Source organism: Schistocerca gregaria, chromosome 1, assembly GCF_023897955.1.
Source record: "Schistocerca gregaria isolate iqSchGreg1 chromosome 1, iqSchGreg1.2, whole genome shotgun sequence".
In the NCBI taxonomy this organism is placed as follows: domain Eukaryota; kingdom Metazoa; phylum Arthropoda; class Insecta; order Orthoptera; family Acrididae; genus Schistocerca; species Schistocerca gregaria.
The window spans coordinates 168,827,519-168,849,255 of NC_064920.1; the positions used below are offsets into that span (position 1 = coordinate 168,827,519).

The following is a 21,737-nucleotide window of genomic DNA, read 5'->3' on the forward strand; positions in this document are numbered from 1 at the left end:
TATTTGCGTTTTAATTAATTGAAAACATAGATCAAACTACAACATATGTTTTCCCATCCATAAAAACACAAATATACAAAAACAAAGAATGACTCTTAATGACACTTTGCTGTCCAAGAGAGCGTTTGTGAAGGGTTTTCAGAAAGTGGCAAAAAATAACGCACCTGAAACTTATTCTTATGTCTGTGCGACGAGATTTAATGCTACCCAAATATAAAAATTAACCAAAAAGAAATGTTCCTTGTTGCTGACAATCTGATATTCGAGAATTGGCACATTGCTAAGTGCCATATCAGCCGGCCGGGGTGGCCTAGCAGTTCTAGGCGCTACAGTCTGGAACCGCGCGACCGCTACGGTCGCAGGTGCGAATCCTGCCTCGGGCATGGATGTGTGTGAAGTCCTTAGGTTAGTTAGGTTTAAGTAGTTCTAAGTTCTAGAGGACTGATGACCTCAGAAGGTAAGTCCCATAGTGCTCAGAGCCATTTGAACCATTTGACATATCAGATTGTAAAATATAGTTTTATTTGTCATCTTTATAAATAATAAATAGTCATATGATAGGAAACACTTAGTTCACAGTGGTTAAACTTAAAATTTTATTTCAGCTCTTCAAGCTTTCACTGGCGGTCCTCTTGCGACAAATTTTCGAACTGATATTTGTGACGTATTAAAATGCCATTCAGTAGAGTACTTTTTTAAATACATGAGGTTCTGAGGACATACTAAACGTTTGGCATGATTTTCGACAGCAGTACAAAGGAAATTAATTTCCCACTCAGGTTTAAATAGTGAGGACACACCGCTCCTCTTTCTTTTTGTCTGCTGCTGTTGACCATCGATCTCGATCCACTGTCGCCCTGACACCTTACGTCTGTTGATCAACGGCTCTGTGTCGTATTAATGCTGCTTGCACAGCGGTCTGTCATCTGCAAGAAGCACGTGTAAAGTGGCATGGCGAGGCGCGGCGGACGTTCCGTAAGGCCAGCTGATCGACACGGCGCGGCCACTGTGACAACATATGAATTCGCCCGGGGTGCTGGCCGTGGGCATTCGTGGGTGCTAGCGCCCCAGGGGCACAGTTTGGACAAGCCTGCTGTAAGGGTTTTTACCAACTGAAGTACTGAAACCTAAAGAGGAAACAATGTTTTTTATGTGGAGAGAAATATAACAACTAAGGGAAAATAAAGCTGAATTTAAAGTTTAATCTAGTATTTGTAACTAAAACTTAATTTAACAGAGTGGAAAAAGAGAACTGAGTCTGGTCATTTATTACTATGCTGACATTCTGTGTCATATATTTGTTGACTACCAGTATGGCCATCTTCCTGCTTTTCATTAAAGAATGTAAAATTTTACATTCTACATTATATGTGTGGTTTTCAGTTAAATGATGATTGGCATAGCCTGACTCTTTCTTTCCTAATCTCCATCTTCTCTTATGTTAAAATAACCCAACTGCCACAGCTCTACCTGACTCACCAACATATACTTTTCCATGGTGCTTGCATGTGATTTTATACACATCCCTCTGTGCCAATGGTTGTAGCGGGTTTGTACTATTGAATAAAAATTTTGGTATGCTATCAGTACTATAAAGTGCATGTCTGTTATTGTGAGATTTTACCTTTTTTCTGTGGTTATCTAACTTTTTAGCAATATATGGACTGATGTACCAGTTTTCTTACTACCGACTGAAAATGTATTGCACTGCTGTAAAATTACACTTTTCTTTTTTTCATAGGATGCTATCAATCAGGGCAGAGCTCCACCTTACAAAAGAAAGATTCTACTTTTGCCAACCATCTTTTAACTGAAGACCACTCATATAATGTAGAATGCGAAGTTTTACATTCAGTTAAGAAAGCAAGGAAGCTGACCCTTCCATAAATCAACAAATACATGATGCGGAATTCCAGCTTAGAATTAAGTGACCAAACTCAATTTCCTTTTTTTTCCTCCATTAAATTAAATGGCTCTGAGCACTATGGGACTCAACTGCTGTGGTTATTAGTCCCCTAGAACTTAGAACTACTTAAACCTAACTAACCTAAGGACATCACACACATCCATGCCCGAGGCAGGATTCGAACCTGCGACCGTAGCATCCATTAAATTACATCTTAGTTATACATACTGTACTAAAATTGAAAATTCAACTTTATTTTTTGTTATTTTTTAAATCTATATGAACATCAAAAGCTTCAATAAAAAGTTTTTGATGGTGCTGAGCTATGGTCATACAGTATTTTTTGAAATAATACTCCACGCCGTTTGACTGTATATTACTGTCTTTTTCTTCTGTACAATCTATATTATTTTTCTTCTGTACAATCTATATTACAGCTGCACACCATCATTGAGTACAACGTTTTTAGACCGTTAACATCATATTGTTATGTACTGTGCAAGATGACAAACACACACTTCAACACATGTGGTTAACATTGATATAAATGGTACAAATTAATGTCTTGCAACACATTGTTGTACAAACATATCATAGCTGGTAAAGTCAGCCACAGTAGGCAAACAAAAGTGTCAGATTTTCTTTTTTAGTTAATGTAACTATTTCTGTGTAACAAAAAACAATGTAGTACTTCTCTATGTAAACACTCTACATGTCATCATTTTTTCCACCTTTTGTATCTTTTGTATAAATTACATCTGTGTAAGCTGAAAATCATTTTACCTGTGTTTGGAACATTTAGTTGTTACCTGACAATAGCTTAAGAATGTGAAAGCCAGTTTGTGACCAAAAAATATAATCCTCAGAAAATTGGCTTATTCTATCTAATATCATAAAAAATTGTAATATATTCTGATGGAACTGTGCTCAAACTAGAGGATTTCTTTGATATGCAACTCTCCCACCATGGATGTGAAATTATCCTGTGTATCATCTGTGACCATGAATGTCAGATCTGCTTCAGAATCAACATATGGCCAGTATGTTAGGAAATAGTATCTTGGACCCCCTACATGTTGCCAGACCCATTACTCCTATATGTTGCCAGATCCATTACCTGTGTGAAATGATTGTGCATTCTCACAAACAAGTTTCCAAAGTACTAGAAAATATTCCATTTCATGTTTGTCAGAGGTTGTAGTTCTGACATGATGATGCAGCTGCACACCTTGGTAGAAATATGCAATGGCATTTACATAGAGCCGTTCCCATGTAATGGACTGGATGCAGCGGTTCAGTTTCATGGCCTGTCCAAACACCTCTGAATTTCTTCCTTTTGGGGACACTTGATAGAACTTCTTTTGTCTGTTTCACTGAGGAATGTGGAAGAACTGGCAGCACACATCCATGATTTTCTTGGAACTGTGGATGCAGCTATGTTGCTAAAGGTTCAGAGAGGTATGATCCAGCGAGTCACCAAATCTTTGAAGATGCAGAGAGGTAGCTTTGGGAATTGACACTGAAGACTATGTATGTTTCTTGAAAAAAATGCTGTCACTGGTAGCATATACAAAATATTAGAAATGGCTGCTCTTACTAGATGTAATACATATATTTAACATCTCCAAGTTATAAAATTGTGTATTGTTTCAACCTATGGCATGAAATTCATTTTTAGCTGATTATTACACTCCATGAATACTTCTGACATGTCCGACCAACAACTGTTATGTCCAGCACCAAAAGAACTATAGTCATAGGATATGTATCATTTAAGAAATAGTGTATACTACACAATTATTGTGCAGACCAGAATTAGAAAAAAATAAATTAATTTCTCTCAGACACACTCAAACTTGATTACTGAAATGCAAAACTCTGCCTGTTGCACTAAATACATGGCTCAGCCACACAGTATTCAATGAAAATTCATGTCATACATGTGATTACTGCAGAAGAATCTAGAAGTCTCCATAAAACTGGATGAATAAAAAATGGCATTTTGCAGAATGCACGGAAGAGTCAACTGGTCACCTTTTCAAATAGCAGGAATTTTATAAGATATTAGTAAAAGCTGAGACCAGACAACATCCAGACAGAACAACAATGCCAACATGCCAACATTGTGTGTGACACTGAGTGCTGGGAAACTATAGTCAGTGTGCTAGTATATAAGGAATACAGATCTATGTGTATGTTAATGAAGGAAATGAATGGATGGGAGGGAACACAGTGCAAAGGAGAAAGCCTACATGTCCACTGAAAGATGCTAGTTGGAATATTCTGTAGAAATATCGGATCACTTGCAAAGATACTGGTCAAAGCACATAGATGATGTACACCAGAAGCCAACCAGTTATGTAATGGGGATCAACAGAATGACAGTATTACATAAACAATTAGTACACTTCCTTAGGAAAATCTTGCACAAAGAATGGTAACAGCCAAACTAGGGAGAATTTACCACCTTGTATGGGAGGAGATACATGGGAAGATATAGGACATAGGCTTGTCGCTGAAGGGATGTATAAGGAAAGGAAAGATAATCAGTACAATAGAAGTGTGAAGTCAGAACAACCAACAACTGAGATAAATACTCTTATGTCAGAAGAAGACTAATTACAGTGCAACAGTTTAGCAAGGACAAACTCAGTTCATTTCCAGAAACTTTCCCTAAATTTTGATACCTCATCCAGCACTGGAAAAATCCTAAAGAATTTGGAAAATAGGATAAGTCTAAATTTAGTTTCATCTACTGCAAAGTAAATTGTATAACAACATTATAGATGTAATGTAATTATGTGATGTACAAAAATCAAGTTCATACATTGGCAACAATTATTTTTGTTAGCAAATAAAATATCTATACCTATACTGAGTGCATGTTTGACCCTGGCAGATTTGGCAAAAAAGCCACCACTGTAGTCTTCACTGTTTACACTTACTACATTGGTTTTCGCTTCAATACAGGCTTCAGCATTAGCATAAACTTTAACAATTGCATAAATCTCACATCCAGATGCACTCACTCACCAGGTACAAAAGCAAACTTGTGTACAGAAAAGCACACCCCTCCCCCAAGCGCATACACAGAAAGATCTATCCAATTATTTTTATAATGAGATAATTACTATGGTAAGATAGAGCAGACTGTTGGGAACACTGGAAAGGGGAAATTAAAGTTTTAATCAACGAAAGCGGAGGCACTGTTTGGTGCACAACACAGGTTACTGAAACATGTCAATATCTCTGGTCCCATATGGAGATAAGGATAACTGTCTTGATTGAGAGCTGTATACAAAGACTTGAAACCTTTATCAATAAATCAGAAAGCATAAAGGATGATTCATGAAAGATGTTTAGGAGATAGCAAGCAATTAAAAATTCAAGCAAAGGCTTCAGACAGACAAAATAGCACAGAGGACAAATTTAAAGGCGCTGATAAAATGTAGGAGATATGAGCAGCTGGTTAGCCACTGCCATTAAAATATTAAAAATAAATTTGATATCTAAAGTCACCGGAAGGACAAGGAGGCCACGTAGATCTAAATTTCTAAACTGAATGCAAGTTGTGTAACGTAAACATGAGAGGACATAAGCATTACAATAAGAGAGAATTACATTAGGTGATACAGCAAAAGGTAAAGAACCTGGAACTAAATTTTAATCTTAAGTTACTGAAATTGTTTCTGGATGTCAGAGAAAAGTAATGGAATATTAACACTAGGATGAGGGTTACTGATCCAACATCTGCCTTTATGATGACAGATGTAGAACAGCTGCCCACAGAAGTGAAGGACTTCACAGTGAGATACAATGAGTCACATAAGTAAGCTTCTGCTGTGCATGAACTTGCAAATAAATTAGGGAGAGTGTAGAACTTCTCCAGATGAACTTGGAGATGGTACAGGGAAAAACTGGAACGCGTTTGAAAGAATGCCAGAAGAAGAAAAACAGGTGGGAAGAGCTTAAATTTTGCACAGAGGGTCCCCACCTTTAAACTCTATGCTGACGTCCACTCAGTACTATTTTTAAAACCATTTCATATGATATTATCGGTGACATGGTAAGAAAAATTAAAAATTAGATTTTTGGTAAGCCACCTACAGCATGAATTCCAGTAGAGCTGGCTGCATAACAAGATATCAGTAATTCAAAGAATCTGACAGGCTCTTCAAAGCAGAGTCTTGGTTTGAAGTCTTCAAGGAAAAACTAAGGTCCCAAGGGTACAAGGCCAGCATTGGAGTGGCCTATGTCCTTCCTTTGCATTGGAATCTCAATCATATCAATTAGTTGTAAGAAGAAATTTAAGAAAGTCATTTGTTCGGAATTCTGATGAACTCTGAATTCTGAAATTCGATGGAAAAACTGCAATCAAGTTAGTTCTCTCTTGGACTACCTTGAGTAGTTACTCAGATTAAAAAAGAAATATAACAGGCAACATGGAGGGGCAGTTCGTATGAAACCCGTATATCAACAATAGCTAATGTGTTAAATTTAATCAATCAATAAGGAAAAGTGGAATACTGAACTTCCCCAACAGTCATTGGGAAGAAAATATAATAGTTTCATAGATGAGTTAAAACCAAGTTCAGATCAAAAGACATCATTGTGAGTTCACTAGCATTCTCCTTGCATCACTGTAGCATGATTATGACTTTGTGACTGGACAATTGCCCTACTGAAAGGTGCCGTCACTGTCAGGGAAGGTAAATGGCATGAAGTAATGCAGGTAGTCCATGATAATGTTCACACAGTCCAAACTGTTATGGTATCTTTTGATTACTACTACAGTTCCCATGGAAGTCCAGGTGAATGTCCTCCATGGTATGGTACTGCCTCCACTGTCCTCCATCATTGGAACATTGCACAGTTAAAAATGCCATTTATGTGGATGATGGTGCGTGACCATCGACTTTGTATAACACAAAACTTGATATATCCGACCAGGCAACCTGTTTCCACAGTCAACGTGGAGTCATCTCCTGCTGAATCCCACATTAAACAGTTTACACTGAATGGTATGTTCCAAAAAACATATGCCTGCATCAGCAATGTACTCTGTTGTCAGATCTGTCACAGAACACACTCCTGCTTCATAGAGTGGGTGAGTCTCTGATCTACACATCTGCATCTACATCCATACTCTGCAAACTACTCTACAGGCCTTCTCCCTGTTCCATTCATGTATGGCTTGTGGGGAAAAAATATTGTTTAACTGCCACTGTGGATGCTGTAATTAATCTATTCTTATCCTCACTTGGCCACACCCACACCCACATGCACACCCACACGCAAACCCACACCCACAAGCAGAGACAGACAGAGAGAGTGAGAGTGAGAGTGAGAGTGAGAGTGAGAGTGAGAGAGAGACCCCTAACCCTTCATGCTGCCATTCTCTGTATATGTGTAATATCTATGCTAGTCCTATTTGGTAGGGGTACCACATACTCATTCAATTTCAAAACCCTACAGTCTGTTACACCCACTCTTTAATACTGTAATCATTGCATTCTACTTTTTTTTTCATTGTAATGTGCACAAATTTACATTTCTAAACATTTAAAGCAAGTTTCCTATATTTGTATCGCTTTCAAATCTCATCAAGGTTTGATGATTTTTGCATCTATTTTTAGACAGTACTTCATTTTAGATAACTTAACCATCTGCAAAAACTCTGAAGTTGCAATTAATATCACCTGTAATGTCATTAGCACGCAACATGAACAGATAGGATCACCACACACTTCACTGGGACACATCTCTCAATGACTCTCCATCCATGATAACACGCTGCAGCCACTCTATCAAGAAATCTTCAATCTAGTCATGAACTTCACTTTGTATCCCGTATGATCATACTTCTTATAATCAGTATAGATGCTGTACTGAGTCAAACACTTTTTACAACTTGAGAAATACTGCCTCTACCAGACTGCCTTTATTCATGGCTTTCAGGATATCATGTGAGAAAAATGCGAGTTGGGTACATATGATTTATTTTTTCTGAATCCTTGTTGGATGAGATGGATGTGGTCATTCTGTTTGATATACTTCATTCCATTTGAGGGCAGAATATGTTCTAAGATTCTACAGCAAATGTGTGTCAAGGATATTGGACAGTAGTTTAGCACATCAGTTCTACCATATCGACAGCGTTTATGATGCCTGCACACCGGGCACATCGCACACTCCCCTTATCTCAGCAGAATATGTGGCACTTAAACATATGGTCAGTAGATACCTCCGTGAGGCGCTCTCCACTAAGGCTTGCCATATTCATGTGGATGGTGCCAGGAGAGTATACCCTCTTCACTTCTACTGACTGCATGCAACTGTACCAGTCTTTTTAAAATGCCACACACCTTGCTCTGCCTCGGATCTCCAAAGACTCACAGTGAGAATACAACTATGATCATTGTACAATGTTACTGATATTCAATGACAATACAGAACTATTTCTGAAACAGCGTGGAACAGACAACCAGTGACACTAAAGGTACGAATTAGTTTACTTTGTCGCACATGTTGTGAATACTGTGTTGTGTTTTAATCATTTATTACATGTTTGGAGTGTTCAAGGACTGTCCAGCTACCTCAAACAACCTATGGACACAATAGGCATTTCTCATGATGAGGACGGGATAATGGTTTTAGGATGCACAGGATAGAATTAATCATCAACCACTTCAGACAACATCAATTTAGTCAAAATGGCAGCATTAGAAAGTAACTAATTTTTTCCCTTGGGTGCTTAATTTCTGTATACAACAGCAACCACATGAGAGTCATCACTCATAAGAGTTATTAAGGTTTCATTGCCAGCAAATACCAACATTACTGTTGGTCATTACTAGAATCCTGGATGCACAACAAGCCAAGTAACCAACTTCAACTGAAACACAAAATTCTGGGGGCCAGGTGCCGCCTCCTTCCTTCATTCCCACAGTGCAAAGCACGAGGACTGGACCAGGTATGAACAGCAGATGTAGTAACACTTCTCAGTCTACAAAATCTCAGATGACTCACAGCATTCTTCCTTTTTTGTGGACAGGGATTGAAATAATGTGCCTGTGTTGAAAACTGTTCCCCCTAGAAGAACCCAAATCCTGTTGCAGCCCACACTCTCATCGATGGACCTTCTGTATTTCTAGGATGTTCACTGAATTTTAGCTTGGATATTAACGACACATTCTCACATGGAAACGGATGGTTCACTGTCGCCATAGTAAGAGGTGGTAGTGAAGTTTCAAGTGTACCTGGACTGACACTCAGAGCACTTGGTTCTTGACTAAGATTACCAGGGCCTAAATATCTATGGGAACTACAAGCAGTTCTACGAAAACTTAACTAATACATTAAATTTATTTTGAACACAGTACAAGTTGCTGCTCCTTTCCATTGTTTCTGACATAAAAATGTTCCTTTCCAATCAACTGGATAATATGAATGACCATTTCATAAGTTGGAAACTGCATTGTTTAGTTACCCATTTCTTATTCATTTTGATCAGCAGAAACTGGTAATGCTTGCCATTGATGCATCATCACATAGATAAAGGGAAACTTTATTTCACAAGGTTTGGAAACAATGACTGCCCCACAAGAATTATGTCTATGACATTGAACAAGGCCCAACTCAACTAAAGTCAGCTGTCAAAGGGGGCCTTATCCACTATATATGGCAACACAAAATTTAATCAATATTTGTGTGGCAGAAAATCTTTTCTTGCACTCATCATGTCACTGACTCTTCTTTTCCATCCAATGAAAATAATGCCTGATTGTACAAAAAAGAAACTGCAATGTCAGTCTTTATTCTTTTTACTTACCAATAGAAATTCTTAATTTCCCTATGGCATAGCATACAAATTGTATACACTGTCTTGTTTACCTATGGGAAATGATGTGAAATTTCAGAAGCTTCTTTTCTTTAAACTGCAATCTTTTCCCACTGACCGTCAAGGGCTGCACAAGCTACTGCAAAGGCCAACTTATACAAATACTTGGCTGTAATACTTTGAAGGGTTATGAAATGGAATGATCACATAGGCTCAGTTGTGGGTAAAGCAGGTGGTAAACTTTGGTTTATTGGTAAAATACTGGGCAAGTGCAATCAGTCTACAAAGGAGACTTGCTTACAAATCAATTGTGTGACTGGTTCTAGAATATTGCTCAAGTGTATGGGACCCATACCAGATTGGACTAACAGGAGATACTGAATGAATACAGCCGTTGTGTAACTTGGGCAAACAGTTGTGCAATGGAGTGTGACAGTGTGGAAAACGTTCATGATACAGCCAACTAGCAGCTCTTCCTTTGCGAGAAATGCGTACCTTCAGTGTGAGGAGGCAGAACTGTGGTGCTCCATGGTGATGCCACACTCCCGAATTTGAAGAAGGTGTACTGCGTCACTTTGAAGATAACCCATAAACGAGTTCACGAACAATTGTGTGTGCAATGGCTGTTATTCACAATACCATCTTGGACGTCCTGCATGAGTAACAATTACATCTGTACCACTTACAAAGGGTACACGCTATGGGTCCAGCAGACTTTCCACAATGCGAAGAAAGTTCAGAAGGCTTTTGACACTGTTCCTCACAAGCGTCTTCTAATCAAGTTATGTGCCTATGGAATAGTTGTGCAACTGGATTTGTGATTTCCTGTCAGAAAGGTCACAGTTCGTAGTAATAGATGAAAGAGAAATGTGTCACCTTCTGCACGTGGTTCCTGCACCGCTGCATCAATGCGCCCCTGTTTCCATGTCGAGTTCTCTTCACAGATGAATGTAGGTTCACAAGGGATTGTGTTCTGAATGCTTCAAATAGTTATGTCTGGGCAGATGAAAACCCTCATGACACGCATATTCAGGGATTTCAAGACAGGTTTGGAATTAATGTGTGGGCAGGTATTCTGCACGGTCATATGATTGGACCATACCTACTCCACTGCAAATGCGTAAGTAATAACAGAACGAGTCAGTATTCTTTTAAAATGGATTGCAATAATTGTACTGGGTCATACCTAAGTACATTCCTCATGTGGGTGTGGATGAGATAATAATCTGCATTGAAACTGTAGTAGAACAGAAACGATACGTTTCCGGACATGAGTTCCTATTCAAAATGTTATGTGTTCACCACCCACTACATGTCCTGAACATTTGTAACAGGAATTTCCGAACACCCTGTAGATCGAGAACAATAACAGGCCTATAACACTTCCTTGGGGAATGCTGGATATCACGAATCCAGTTGCACAACTGAGGTGCTATTCCATAGGCACACAATTTGATTAGAAGACACTTGTGAGGAACAGTGTTGAAAGCCTTCTGAGCTTTCTTCCAACCACCAGGCATAGTTTTTTTGTTCGAGGGATCCATAGCACATTATAGTTAAAAGGGGTTTACCTCAACAGTAAACCTGATACAGAATTTGATAGGGATTCCTGTGGGTGCTTCGGCTTTGTTCAATTTTAGTGATTTCAGCTGTTTCTCGACACCTCTGCAACTAATGTCTATACCATTCATCTATGCAGTGGTGCGTGACTTAAACTGGCGCTATAACTTTGGATTTTAGTTTGTCAGGAAACATTTGAAATCGAGTTCAGCTTTTATTTCCCTGCCCTCAGTTTCAGTCCCTGTCTCCTCCGTCTGTGTCTGGACACTGACTTTGATATCACTAACAGCCTTTACACACAAGCATATTTTCTCTGGGTTCTGCAAAAGATCTTTTGATAACATTCTGGTACTGTAATTGTTGAGAACTTCAGCAAGCCATCCTGACAGCCAAACATGTTTCATTTAGCATCCCTTCTTTGTTTTTAAACCTATTATATAGTAGTCTGTCTTTCTTTAGAAATTTCTTTACAGTGAATGTATAGCATGAAGGGTCCACCCCATCACTAACTATTCTACTAGGTTCATATCTATCAATTGCATGGTCAACTATTCTTATAAACTGAACTGCAGTTGTTCTAAGTGCTCCTCTTGGTAGCTAAATGTTTCAAGTTCCTTATCGAAATAGGAGTCTACTGCCTCTTTATGTAGATTGCTGAAAATATAAAACCATCTACTTGTTTTAGTTGCCCTCTGTACTTTGGTAGTCATCAATGATACAACTGCCTTATGGTCACTGACATCAGTTTCAATGAGGTCATATCTATTTATTACTATTAGATTTAATATCTTTCCATAAAGAGTTGAATTTCAAACAATATTTTCTAGATAGTTCTCAGAGATCATAGTAAGTAGTTTTGCTGGTTGTCTTGCGACTACAACCACTTAAAAAGCTGTAATTCTCCCAACTGATGTTGAATCATTAAATTCTCCTCCAGTAATGACAGGATTATTCGGAAACTTGTTTAGGAGCACACTTAGATTTACCCTAAATTTTTTGTTACATCTGGGGGTGAGTGGTGGTTAACAGATTGTAAGTTTATGCCCAAACAAACTCACATGCAGTTTCAAATTCTATCTTGGAGGATTTGAGCTTCTTACCAACTGTGGCAAATACACCAACTTCATTTAACATTAACCTACCCTTTAGATATATGCTTTAGTTGTTCCTCAACATCTCGCTGCTTTTAATTTAGAATTTTAAACAGCTTCCTGTATCTAATACAATGTGAGCTCTGCAACAGTTTAGGAGCACTTCAAACTCATACACTCCTATTTAAAGGGAAAGATTTATAGACACAAATTCTTTAGGAGGAGGAGTTACCAGCATAAGTCAATACACAGGAGCTGACACATCTCTACTGTATACTGAAATAGTCCAAAAGAACACTGAAATGTGATGACTTTAAAGAAGAAAAATGCCTTTCATAAGTGCATGTGAAAAAGCGTATTCACTGAGAACAAGCACAATAGTGAAGTATGTATGCAAGCTACAAATTAAAGATCATCAGCCTTTCTTTAAAATTCCTTATGTGAGACCACTGACATTTTGAAAAGTTGGTAGAAGAAGAAGAGGGAGAACAAGGGGGGAGAAGAAGAAGAAGTTGCTTCCAACAATGCCCAGAGCTTAGTGATAGCAAAAAACTTAAAGATTTCTTGATCTCGACAGGTGTCAGCAGAAATATACCAGGGACCAGGTTATAAATTTCTGAAATTAAATTAATTTGAGTAAACAAAATAAATCATGGTCATCAAGCAGAGAATGTACGAGTGAATTTCAGAGTATTAAAGACAGCTACACAAAGAGCCTGATGTGTCACCTTTATTCTGGACATGGGACAAGGTACAAAGTGTTTCAAGAGACAAAGTGGCCAAGAAATGAAATATGTTTGGCTATAGATTCCACAAGCAAAGTTCTCAGTATGTGTCAACACAATTATTTAATAACAAAGTACTACATACTGGTGGTAGTATCGGCTTTTTAACAAGTTAAAATGGCATTCTCACCATGAGGAAACAACTGCTATGCAGGCCATATGCCAATAACATCTCTTCCGAGCAATAAAACTGTTAAGCAGCAAATTTACTCACAGGCCTTCTATTTGCAATAATTTCACATTTAAGTAGCGTAAATAGTCGGTTTTAACTAATTAACAGTTGCCCTATCTCACAAAGACAAAAAGTCTACCCTTATGAAGTGAAATACACAAAAAAAGTGATAACATGTCTCCAATCATTGTCCAAACTGTTGAAAAGATTACACAAGATAGAATTGACAATTTACAATTATGGGGATTTTTTTTTTTTGATTTCTGAAAGTTGCATTTATCAAACGGAAAATGAAAAGCACATTTAAATGTTAGGTACCTGTCGATATGGAGAAAGTAAAAGGATTTAAAGAAGGTGATAGGAAATTATAAAGAGCCACTATCAAGCTGTGAATGGAAAATATGTTCCCATATGAAAGAGGGACTGCTGTTTAACATAAGTTAACCCTCAAGTGGGTGCACCAATTTTCGTAACACAAGCAAGTCTGTGGTGTGCTTTGTACATGTCTAAAGAATTCCTGTTTTTATATTACCATGATTAGGATGTGTGAGCTAAACCACAGTTTAATCTTAGTTTAATTAAACAAAGATTAAATAAATGTACATTATATGAGCTAAATCACTGTTTAATTAAACATTAATAAAATAAATTTTTGTTGTATCACTTTGTTGGCATGTCCAAGTGTTACCCCCCACTAGTGACCTACATGGAGCATTAACAAGCGCAGCTGCATCAGATCCCCACCAAGTGCTTATTCAATTACTAATTATCTCATAGACAACTAATTCACTGTGGTGTAGTGCTGCTAGCTCAGAATCTGCAGCATTTTCTTATAAGGATCTTAAATTTTTCCTCACCTGGCTCGCTGTTTGTATTTTATTACAGCTGCTATCTAGGATGCATGACAACATAAACTTATCACTGCACTAGCTGAAGCAATAACGAAGGAATAAGTATGGACTCACAATTGTAAAACAACAATGGAATTGTACAAGACAGTGTTATTTGTGATTGGCGCACTTTATATGTAGGAGCATCTGCTCAGAGTTAAGACTACAAAGTGGTGTTTTCAAACTGAGGATTTTATGGAGAAATTATTCAGATTAGGTATACAACTGAACAACTCCACTAATCATTAGCCTAAGCAATCAATATTGTTTGTACAAGTCAAAAATAAATAAATAAAATAAAATAAAATAAAAAATAAAAAATTGAAAAAGTTAACAGAACAGAGAAGGCCACAGACTACATCAAAATAAAGGTAAGAGGCCTTTACAAATGTCTGCTTGTGTCTGTGTATGTGTGGATGGATATGTGTGTGTGTGTGCGCGCGAGTGTACACCTGTCCTTTTTTCCCCCTAAGGGAAGTCTTTCCGCTCCCGGGATTGGAATGACTCCTTACACTCTCCCTTAAAACCCACATCCTTTCGTCTTTCCCTCTCCTTCCCTCTTTCCTGAAGAAGCAACCGTCGGTTGCGAAAGCTAGAAATTCTGTGTGTGTGTTTGTGTGTTTTATTTATTGTGCCTATCTACCGGTGCTTTCCCGCTTGGTAAGTCTTGGAATCTTTGTTTTTAATAATTTTTCCCATGTGGACGTTTCTTTCTATTTTACAGGTAAGAATAAATATACACAAATTCATTCCACAGTTCGACAAGAATATGCTCCACTATCTAAAGATGCAATTGACTTAAAACCAGATAAATAAAATGATCTGTTTTCACCTCAAATAGTGCAGAAAAAGGTTGCTTTTTTTAAGTGAACAGAATATGATCGCAACCTGTCGCACAACTCCACAACCAGTAACTCCATTAAAAATATAGAAAACAGCAAATGACAACAAGGATATGTCTCCGACAAATACATCCAAACTTCTACACACAAGCAACTTTTGCAACCAGAGAAGGTCAGCCTTGCATACAGCCTGCATAGCAACTGGACAAGACATCTGTCAAGACCAACAGCACAACATGAACTGCTAATCTTCTATATCTGATTTTAGACTTCTCTTTACTTTATACTCAAAGAAATATGGTTTGTTCTCTGTGTTACCCCTTCATTAAGAATGGTTTAAATCACACACACACATGGAAAACCATTTAACAATGAATGTTAATAAAAGCTCTGCTCCATGGGTGGAGAATGATAGGGAAGCGGAAGGAAAAGTGAAGCAGAATGGAAACTTACTTCATCCCATGGTATGGTTCAAAAGTGGTTTACTAAATTTATTTCTCTGGATACAAGTGTATCTGCGATGCTGCCAGTGCAAATGTCACAGCTATCATCTTAATTTTTACATAGCTAGCACCTGTCACTGTTGTGGTGGCAATACAGTAGTGGTGACTGACGGAAGCCACTTTTTTAGTGCTTCTTATCATAGCAGTCATCCCTTCCTGATGTGTCATCCGTCCCTGATGTTGAGGGATGGTGGCACACGTTTTAAAATATTGCACTGGACTCTTCCATGGCACTACTACCCCTGAAGGACAAGCGTTCTTGGCAAAAACCACAACTGAAGAAATGATGATCCACAATATTGTGTTGCTGATCAGGGACAGAACACAAGCTCTAATCAGGAGAGGATGGTGAAGTAAAATGGCTGTGTACATAAAAAAAACCATGACGTTTGATTTAAGCAATTTTGGGAAACAATGGAAAACCTTCATCTGAGTGGATGGGCAAGGATTTTTAACATCACTGCCAAATGCTAGTCCAGTATGCACACTGTGAAGGATAAGTGCCAAGAAAAAAAAATTCAGCTCAATTTATCCTGTAAACATCTCCTGTTCAAATCTGTAAGAAAGTTTCACTGGAGTTTATTCAGTATTTCCAGAGAGAGGGAGGGACGGAGGGGAGGGGGAGGGGGAAGTAATGTTGTCATACCAGTCATTTTTATCATAAAATCTCTCCTGTCCATGTACATCACCATTTACTGCTGTAAGTAGTGCTCCAACTTATTTAATTTAGCTTCTTTTATACCATTATCTTTCTGTCTTAGCACCATGGTTATGCATGGCTCACAATGAGGTGATACAATATGTGATGTGACTTGCTGAAGAACAAGAAATAAGACAGCAAGAACCATGTTTCTGCTTCTGGTTCATTTGCAATCATGAGCTCTTCCAAAAAGGATATTATTGTGGAATATCATAATTTAAAGCTTAGAAAACTTAGAAAGTGATGGAACTAGTAGAGTGCGCCCATACAATGGTATAAATATGAAACTTAATTCTGCTATGGTTTCTTGTGAGGTCTGTCAATACGAAAATTATGCGAATTCTTCAAAATGATTCCAGACCATTTCCACTTTTTGAAGCAACCTCCCTATATAATAATACTCTGACAATATAAGATACAAATTTTTGCTTTACTCTTTCTCCTGTTGAGAAGTCACTCATTACAAGAGGATAAGTTGTATGTGTGAATTTCATTAAAAGTACCATCATGAAAATTTTATTTTTTGTATTACCACCTAGACTGGTGCTTTATTCCATGTCATACATTTATAAATTATGATTGCAAATTAATAAAGGTGGGATAGTATTTCCACAACTGTTCAATTTTGCAAAGTAATATATGATTATCTTGGGGATAATTCAGAAGAAGTGTTACTGGATCTAAAGTGAGATCAGTCACTACTGATTGTGTAGCAATAAGTGGTGAACTCAGTGGAGACATAGACAATGTGTTTAAAGAAATAGAAGAGGCCCATGATGATAAGAAAAATTCCAGTGTGTCCTCCACGGCTTCATCCAGCTGCAAATTCAGTAACATGAATACAGCTTTCAGATCTGTTTTACACCTGTCACAAAATTTCCTGAAATCAGAGAGCATAGACTGAAAAAACATTAAGTCAGCATCATCAGCTGATGCCTCCCTGTGTCTATCATTTCCAGCTTAGGCTTGTATCAGCAGCACTCGGAAAAGAGGAACATGAAGCAGCTACGGACTCTGCATAGCAAACATGCTACAGCAGGTGGCAATAGTTTCACACATCTGCCAACCTCATCAAGGACAACCTTCAACATGTGTGTGTGTGTGTGTGTGTGTGTGTGTGTGTGTGTGTGTGTGTGCGGGTGTGCACCTGTCCTTTTTTTCCCCCTAAGGGAGGTCTTTCTGCTCCCGGGATTGGAGTGACTCCTTGCCCTCTCCCTTAGAGCCCGCATCGTTTCGTCTTTCCCTCTCCTTCCTGGGGGGGGGGGGGGGGGGCGGCCATCGGTTGCGAGGGCTGGTGGTTGTGTGTGTGTGTGTGTGTGTGTGTGTGTGTGTGTGTGTGTGTGTGTGTGTGTGTGTGTGTGTGTTTGTGTGTTTTGTTCATTGTGCCTGTCTGCCGGCGCTTTCCCGCTTGGTGGGTCATTACAAGTCATGTCGCATATCGTGTCACCTCAGTGTGAACCATGTCTTATGTCTGACATTATCCCAAGATCAACGTCAGTTAACACCAATAAGCAGTTCAAAAGGTTATGTTAACATTTTACTGTGAAATGTCTGCTGTTAAGTTTCTTTTACTATCGACAATAATGAAGTTCTGTATACATGTTTTCATATATGAGATCTTGATCGTGACAACTTGTGACACATGGGACGGCCCTAATGCCACCGCCTTGCACATTGCCCATGATTAAAGTATGCACAAAATAACTCTTTACTCACCATTAATAGAAAAGCTAAGTTCCCGTCTGTTGACATTTTTTGGCGAGTCAATAATAAACTTATTACCCTCTTCTTTCAACGTATCAAGAATGATGCAATATCTGGTATGGTTCAGTGTTGTCAGTGTCAGGGACTGTACAGCTTTGAAGTTAGCATAAATGTGGATGATGGTTAAGAGAGCAAACATCACCCACACAAACCTGTAATAATATGTTACACAACAGTTTATTCATCTCTCTCCCTATATTAAGATAGAGCACTAATTAAATTCAATGTTATAGCCAATGACGATATTAGATACACAATCCCCACCACAAAAAGGTTATCAACAGACTTCTAAAGCAAGTTACACGTCATCCCAGCTATGACCATTGTACAACTGTGGCACATAGTCAGAAGAGAGTAAAAGTTCAGAGTGTCCTGCACAGACATTTCTGCTGCAGTGTGAATAACAGTGTGCATCACAAGGAGTGAGGAAAAGGATGCTGCAACTGGAAACATATTCTAAAGTTGAACTATGCCAGACAGTAACATTCTTGTAGGCAAAACTTATTTATTACACACAGATTCACTGTGAAAATCTGATAGTGAATCAAGGAAAGGCCATAGTGACAAAGGCTGCACAGACATGGGTGAGGCTTACCTGGACGGAAGGACATTGACAGTGACCACAGGCAACAATGTCCAGTAAGTCTTTTCTTAAGCTGAAAGAACATCTAGGAGGAAAGAGATTTTGCAACAATGAGGATGTTCACACAACAGTTCTCGAATGGCTCCCTGACCAAGAAGCAGTTTTCTGTCATCGAGGAAACTGAGGAACTGAATGAGTGGTAGTGTTTCCCCACTGTGACTTTGTTGAAAAATGGTGTCAAGTATGTCATGTCATGTAACTGTGTCACGTTGATATGTAGTGCAGCATTCAGTAAAAGTTACTTGGCATGCCATAATATTGAGTAATTACTTTTTGAAGGTCCCTTGTATTATTTATTTTCCTATATATAGTGCCTCCCACAACAGTGTCTGGTCAACATGCCATTTCAGGTCTTATGAATGATAATACATGGTTCCTTCCTAACCTGTACATTTACTCTGCCTGTTTTTGGGGTTCAAGTGGTTTCACTGTATGCTAGGAAATCTTTATTTCACTTCAAATGATTAAAATTTTATATACATTTTTGTAACACTGACACCTTAAGCATTTTAAGGACGTCAAATCTACAAAAACAGTATGAAACAGGATTAGGTTGCTACTCATCACATATTGGTGCAGAGCGATAGAGAGGAACATTGAAAGAACACTGTTAGATATTATAAGCTATCTGACAGAGTCCTCCTTCACATATAGAAACACACACACACACACACACACACACACACACACACACACTGTCATCACCTTAGCACCTCGAGAAGACAAGGACTCTAGATGAAAGGTGGTAGTATCTAACAGTCTTCTTTCAATGTGTGTGTCTGCCATTCAACACCTTCTCTGTCTGGTGAGTAGTAACCTAATTTCTTTCCTATTGTTCTTATTCCATCACAGATTATCCACTGTTTAAATTTATCTAATATACAGCTTTTGACCGAAGGAAAAATAGTGGTATCGGTGACTTAATCATTTCACTGAAACCCACAAGACAATGACTACAACACTTATTATTATGTTTTAGGTTATTAAAATTACATTCAAAACTTGTGTTATTTTCTCTTACAGACTATGTTCACATATTACGGAAATCTTCAATCAGTCACTAAACACTATGAAACACTAAACACTGTGTTATTTCTGTTACATTTTGAACACATCTTTAAGTTACACTTGTCAGGTGCCTATATAAGCAGGAACGCGCTGGTAGATAGGCACAATAAAAAAAAAAAAAAAAAACACACAAACACACACACACACAAAATTTCGAGCTTTCACAACCCACAGTTGCTTCAACAGGAAAGAGGGAAGGGAAGGGAAAGATGAAAGGATGTGGGTTATAAGGGAGAGGGTAAGGAACACACACACACACATATCAATCCACACATATACAAACCTTCAAATGGAAATAAGGGAAAGGGGAGGGTGGAGGAGTCTATAAACACTGTCATGAAACAGGAGCTATTGTTTATTTTCAGATAGAGCACAAGAGTAACGAAATTACAAAGTAGCAACACCTCAAAATTATTCATTGAAATTATTAAATCCTTGGCAAGCTATTTTATTAATACTTGGAAAAATGTAGCTCAAAGTTTCCCAGTGGAAACAAAAATAAACATTGGATTGTAAGGAATATTTCAGTGATCCCAACATATTGTAACTGGCGATAATCTCCTGTCAGTGTGATACCCACAAGGTGCTAGGCCCACTGAAACTGACAAAATGGTCCATATGGCTCTGAGCACTATGAGACTTAAAACCTGCGGTCATCAGTCCCCTAGAACTTAGAACTACTTAAACCTAACTAACCTAAGGACATCACACACATTCATGCCCGAGGCAGGATTCGAACCTGCGACCGCAGCCGTCACGTGGTTCAAGACTGAAGCGCCCAGAACCACACGGCCACACCGGCCGGCTGAAACTGACAGCAGCAACAAATTTTCCCACTATCATTAATAATATTCACACACAGACATCCTAAGATAAAGGAATGATGGACCACAAAGGAATTATCCAAAAGTGGATGGACATCAGTAGATGTGATCTACATGTACAGACAAACAAATGATTATAATTTTCTAAAACTGAATGATTTATTGAAGAGGAAGAGCTTCAAAAATTAAGCAAGTCAATAATGTACTGGTCCACCTCTGTCCCTTACGCAAGCAGTTATTCAACTTGGCATTGATTGACAAAGTTTTTGGATGTTTCTCATTACAAAAAGAATAGTTTTCTATGTCTATTTGACTGAGTGGCCCTGAAATAGTCTAGTGCAATATATGTTTTACCAGTGTATATTAACAGGGACAGAAAAAAACACTAAGAATAACCAGTACTCCAGCAGCGACAGCACTGTCCTGGCCTGCACTGACCACTACCAACATGCAGAGGTGCTGCTCAGTCACTTCTGATGTACTGATTATTTTTTGTGTTTTGCCGTACCTGTTCATATATAAAAGTTTTCTGGGTATGGTACCGCGTCACAACATATAAAACTATTGCTGGGTCTAATCATGACCCAGAAGAAGGCCACTGCAACTGTGGCTGAAACATTGGTTTTTCTCCAACAGCAGCAGTTTTATACACTATGACGCGCTACCACACACAGAAAACTTTTAAGTCGACTGTTCATGCATATTGATAAAACGAATAACACACTACATTAATCCAGGATCAGTCCATTGGATGGGCATGTAAAATTACAATTTAAACATCATTTTGTTTGAGAGGCAGGATGGTTACTCAAACTTAGAAAAAAAATCACTGAGAGTTCCAAGTATGGGGAGCAAGATGGCATTAAAAGAAGTCCTTGAAAAATTAAGGTTGAGCAAGGAAAAGGGGGGGGGGGGGGGGGTGAGAGAGAGAGAGAGAGAAGAGTAAGTTTTTGTTTCCTCTTGGGTGAGATGTACTGACAATTAGCAGTAGCTTGAACACAGTTTTTAAAACACTTATAATTTGTATGGAATAACATTCACATAATTAACACACTTTGGAATATGAAGTATTTTAAAATTTGTGATTTATAAAACTCACTACAATTAAATTCCTATGGTACATTAAAAATGCAGAATCCCGAGATTTTG

The 21,737-nt window shown here is 38.2% G+C and overlaps 1 protein-coding gene across 7 annotated transcripts in view; it reads right to left on the reverse strand.

Annotated features, from left to right (window-relative positions):
• Positions 1 to 21,737, reverse strand: part of LOC126336147 (RUS family member 1) — a 109,193-nt gene that overhangs the window by 31,291 nt on the left and 56,165 nt on the right. For all 7 annotated transcript variants that reach the window (XM_049999657.1, XM_049999665.1, XM_049999650.1 and 4 more), the window contains one exon: positions 18,006 to 18,205. In XM_049999657.1, coding sequence (XP_049855614.1) covers positions 18,006 to 18,205 — 200 coding nt within the window. The remainder of the gene's footprint in view (positions 1 to 18,005; positions 18,206 to 21,737) is intronic.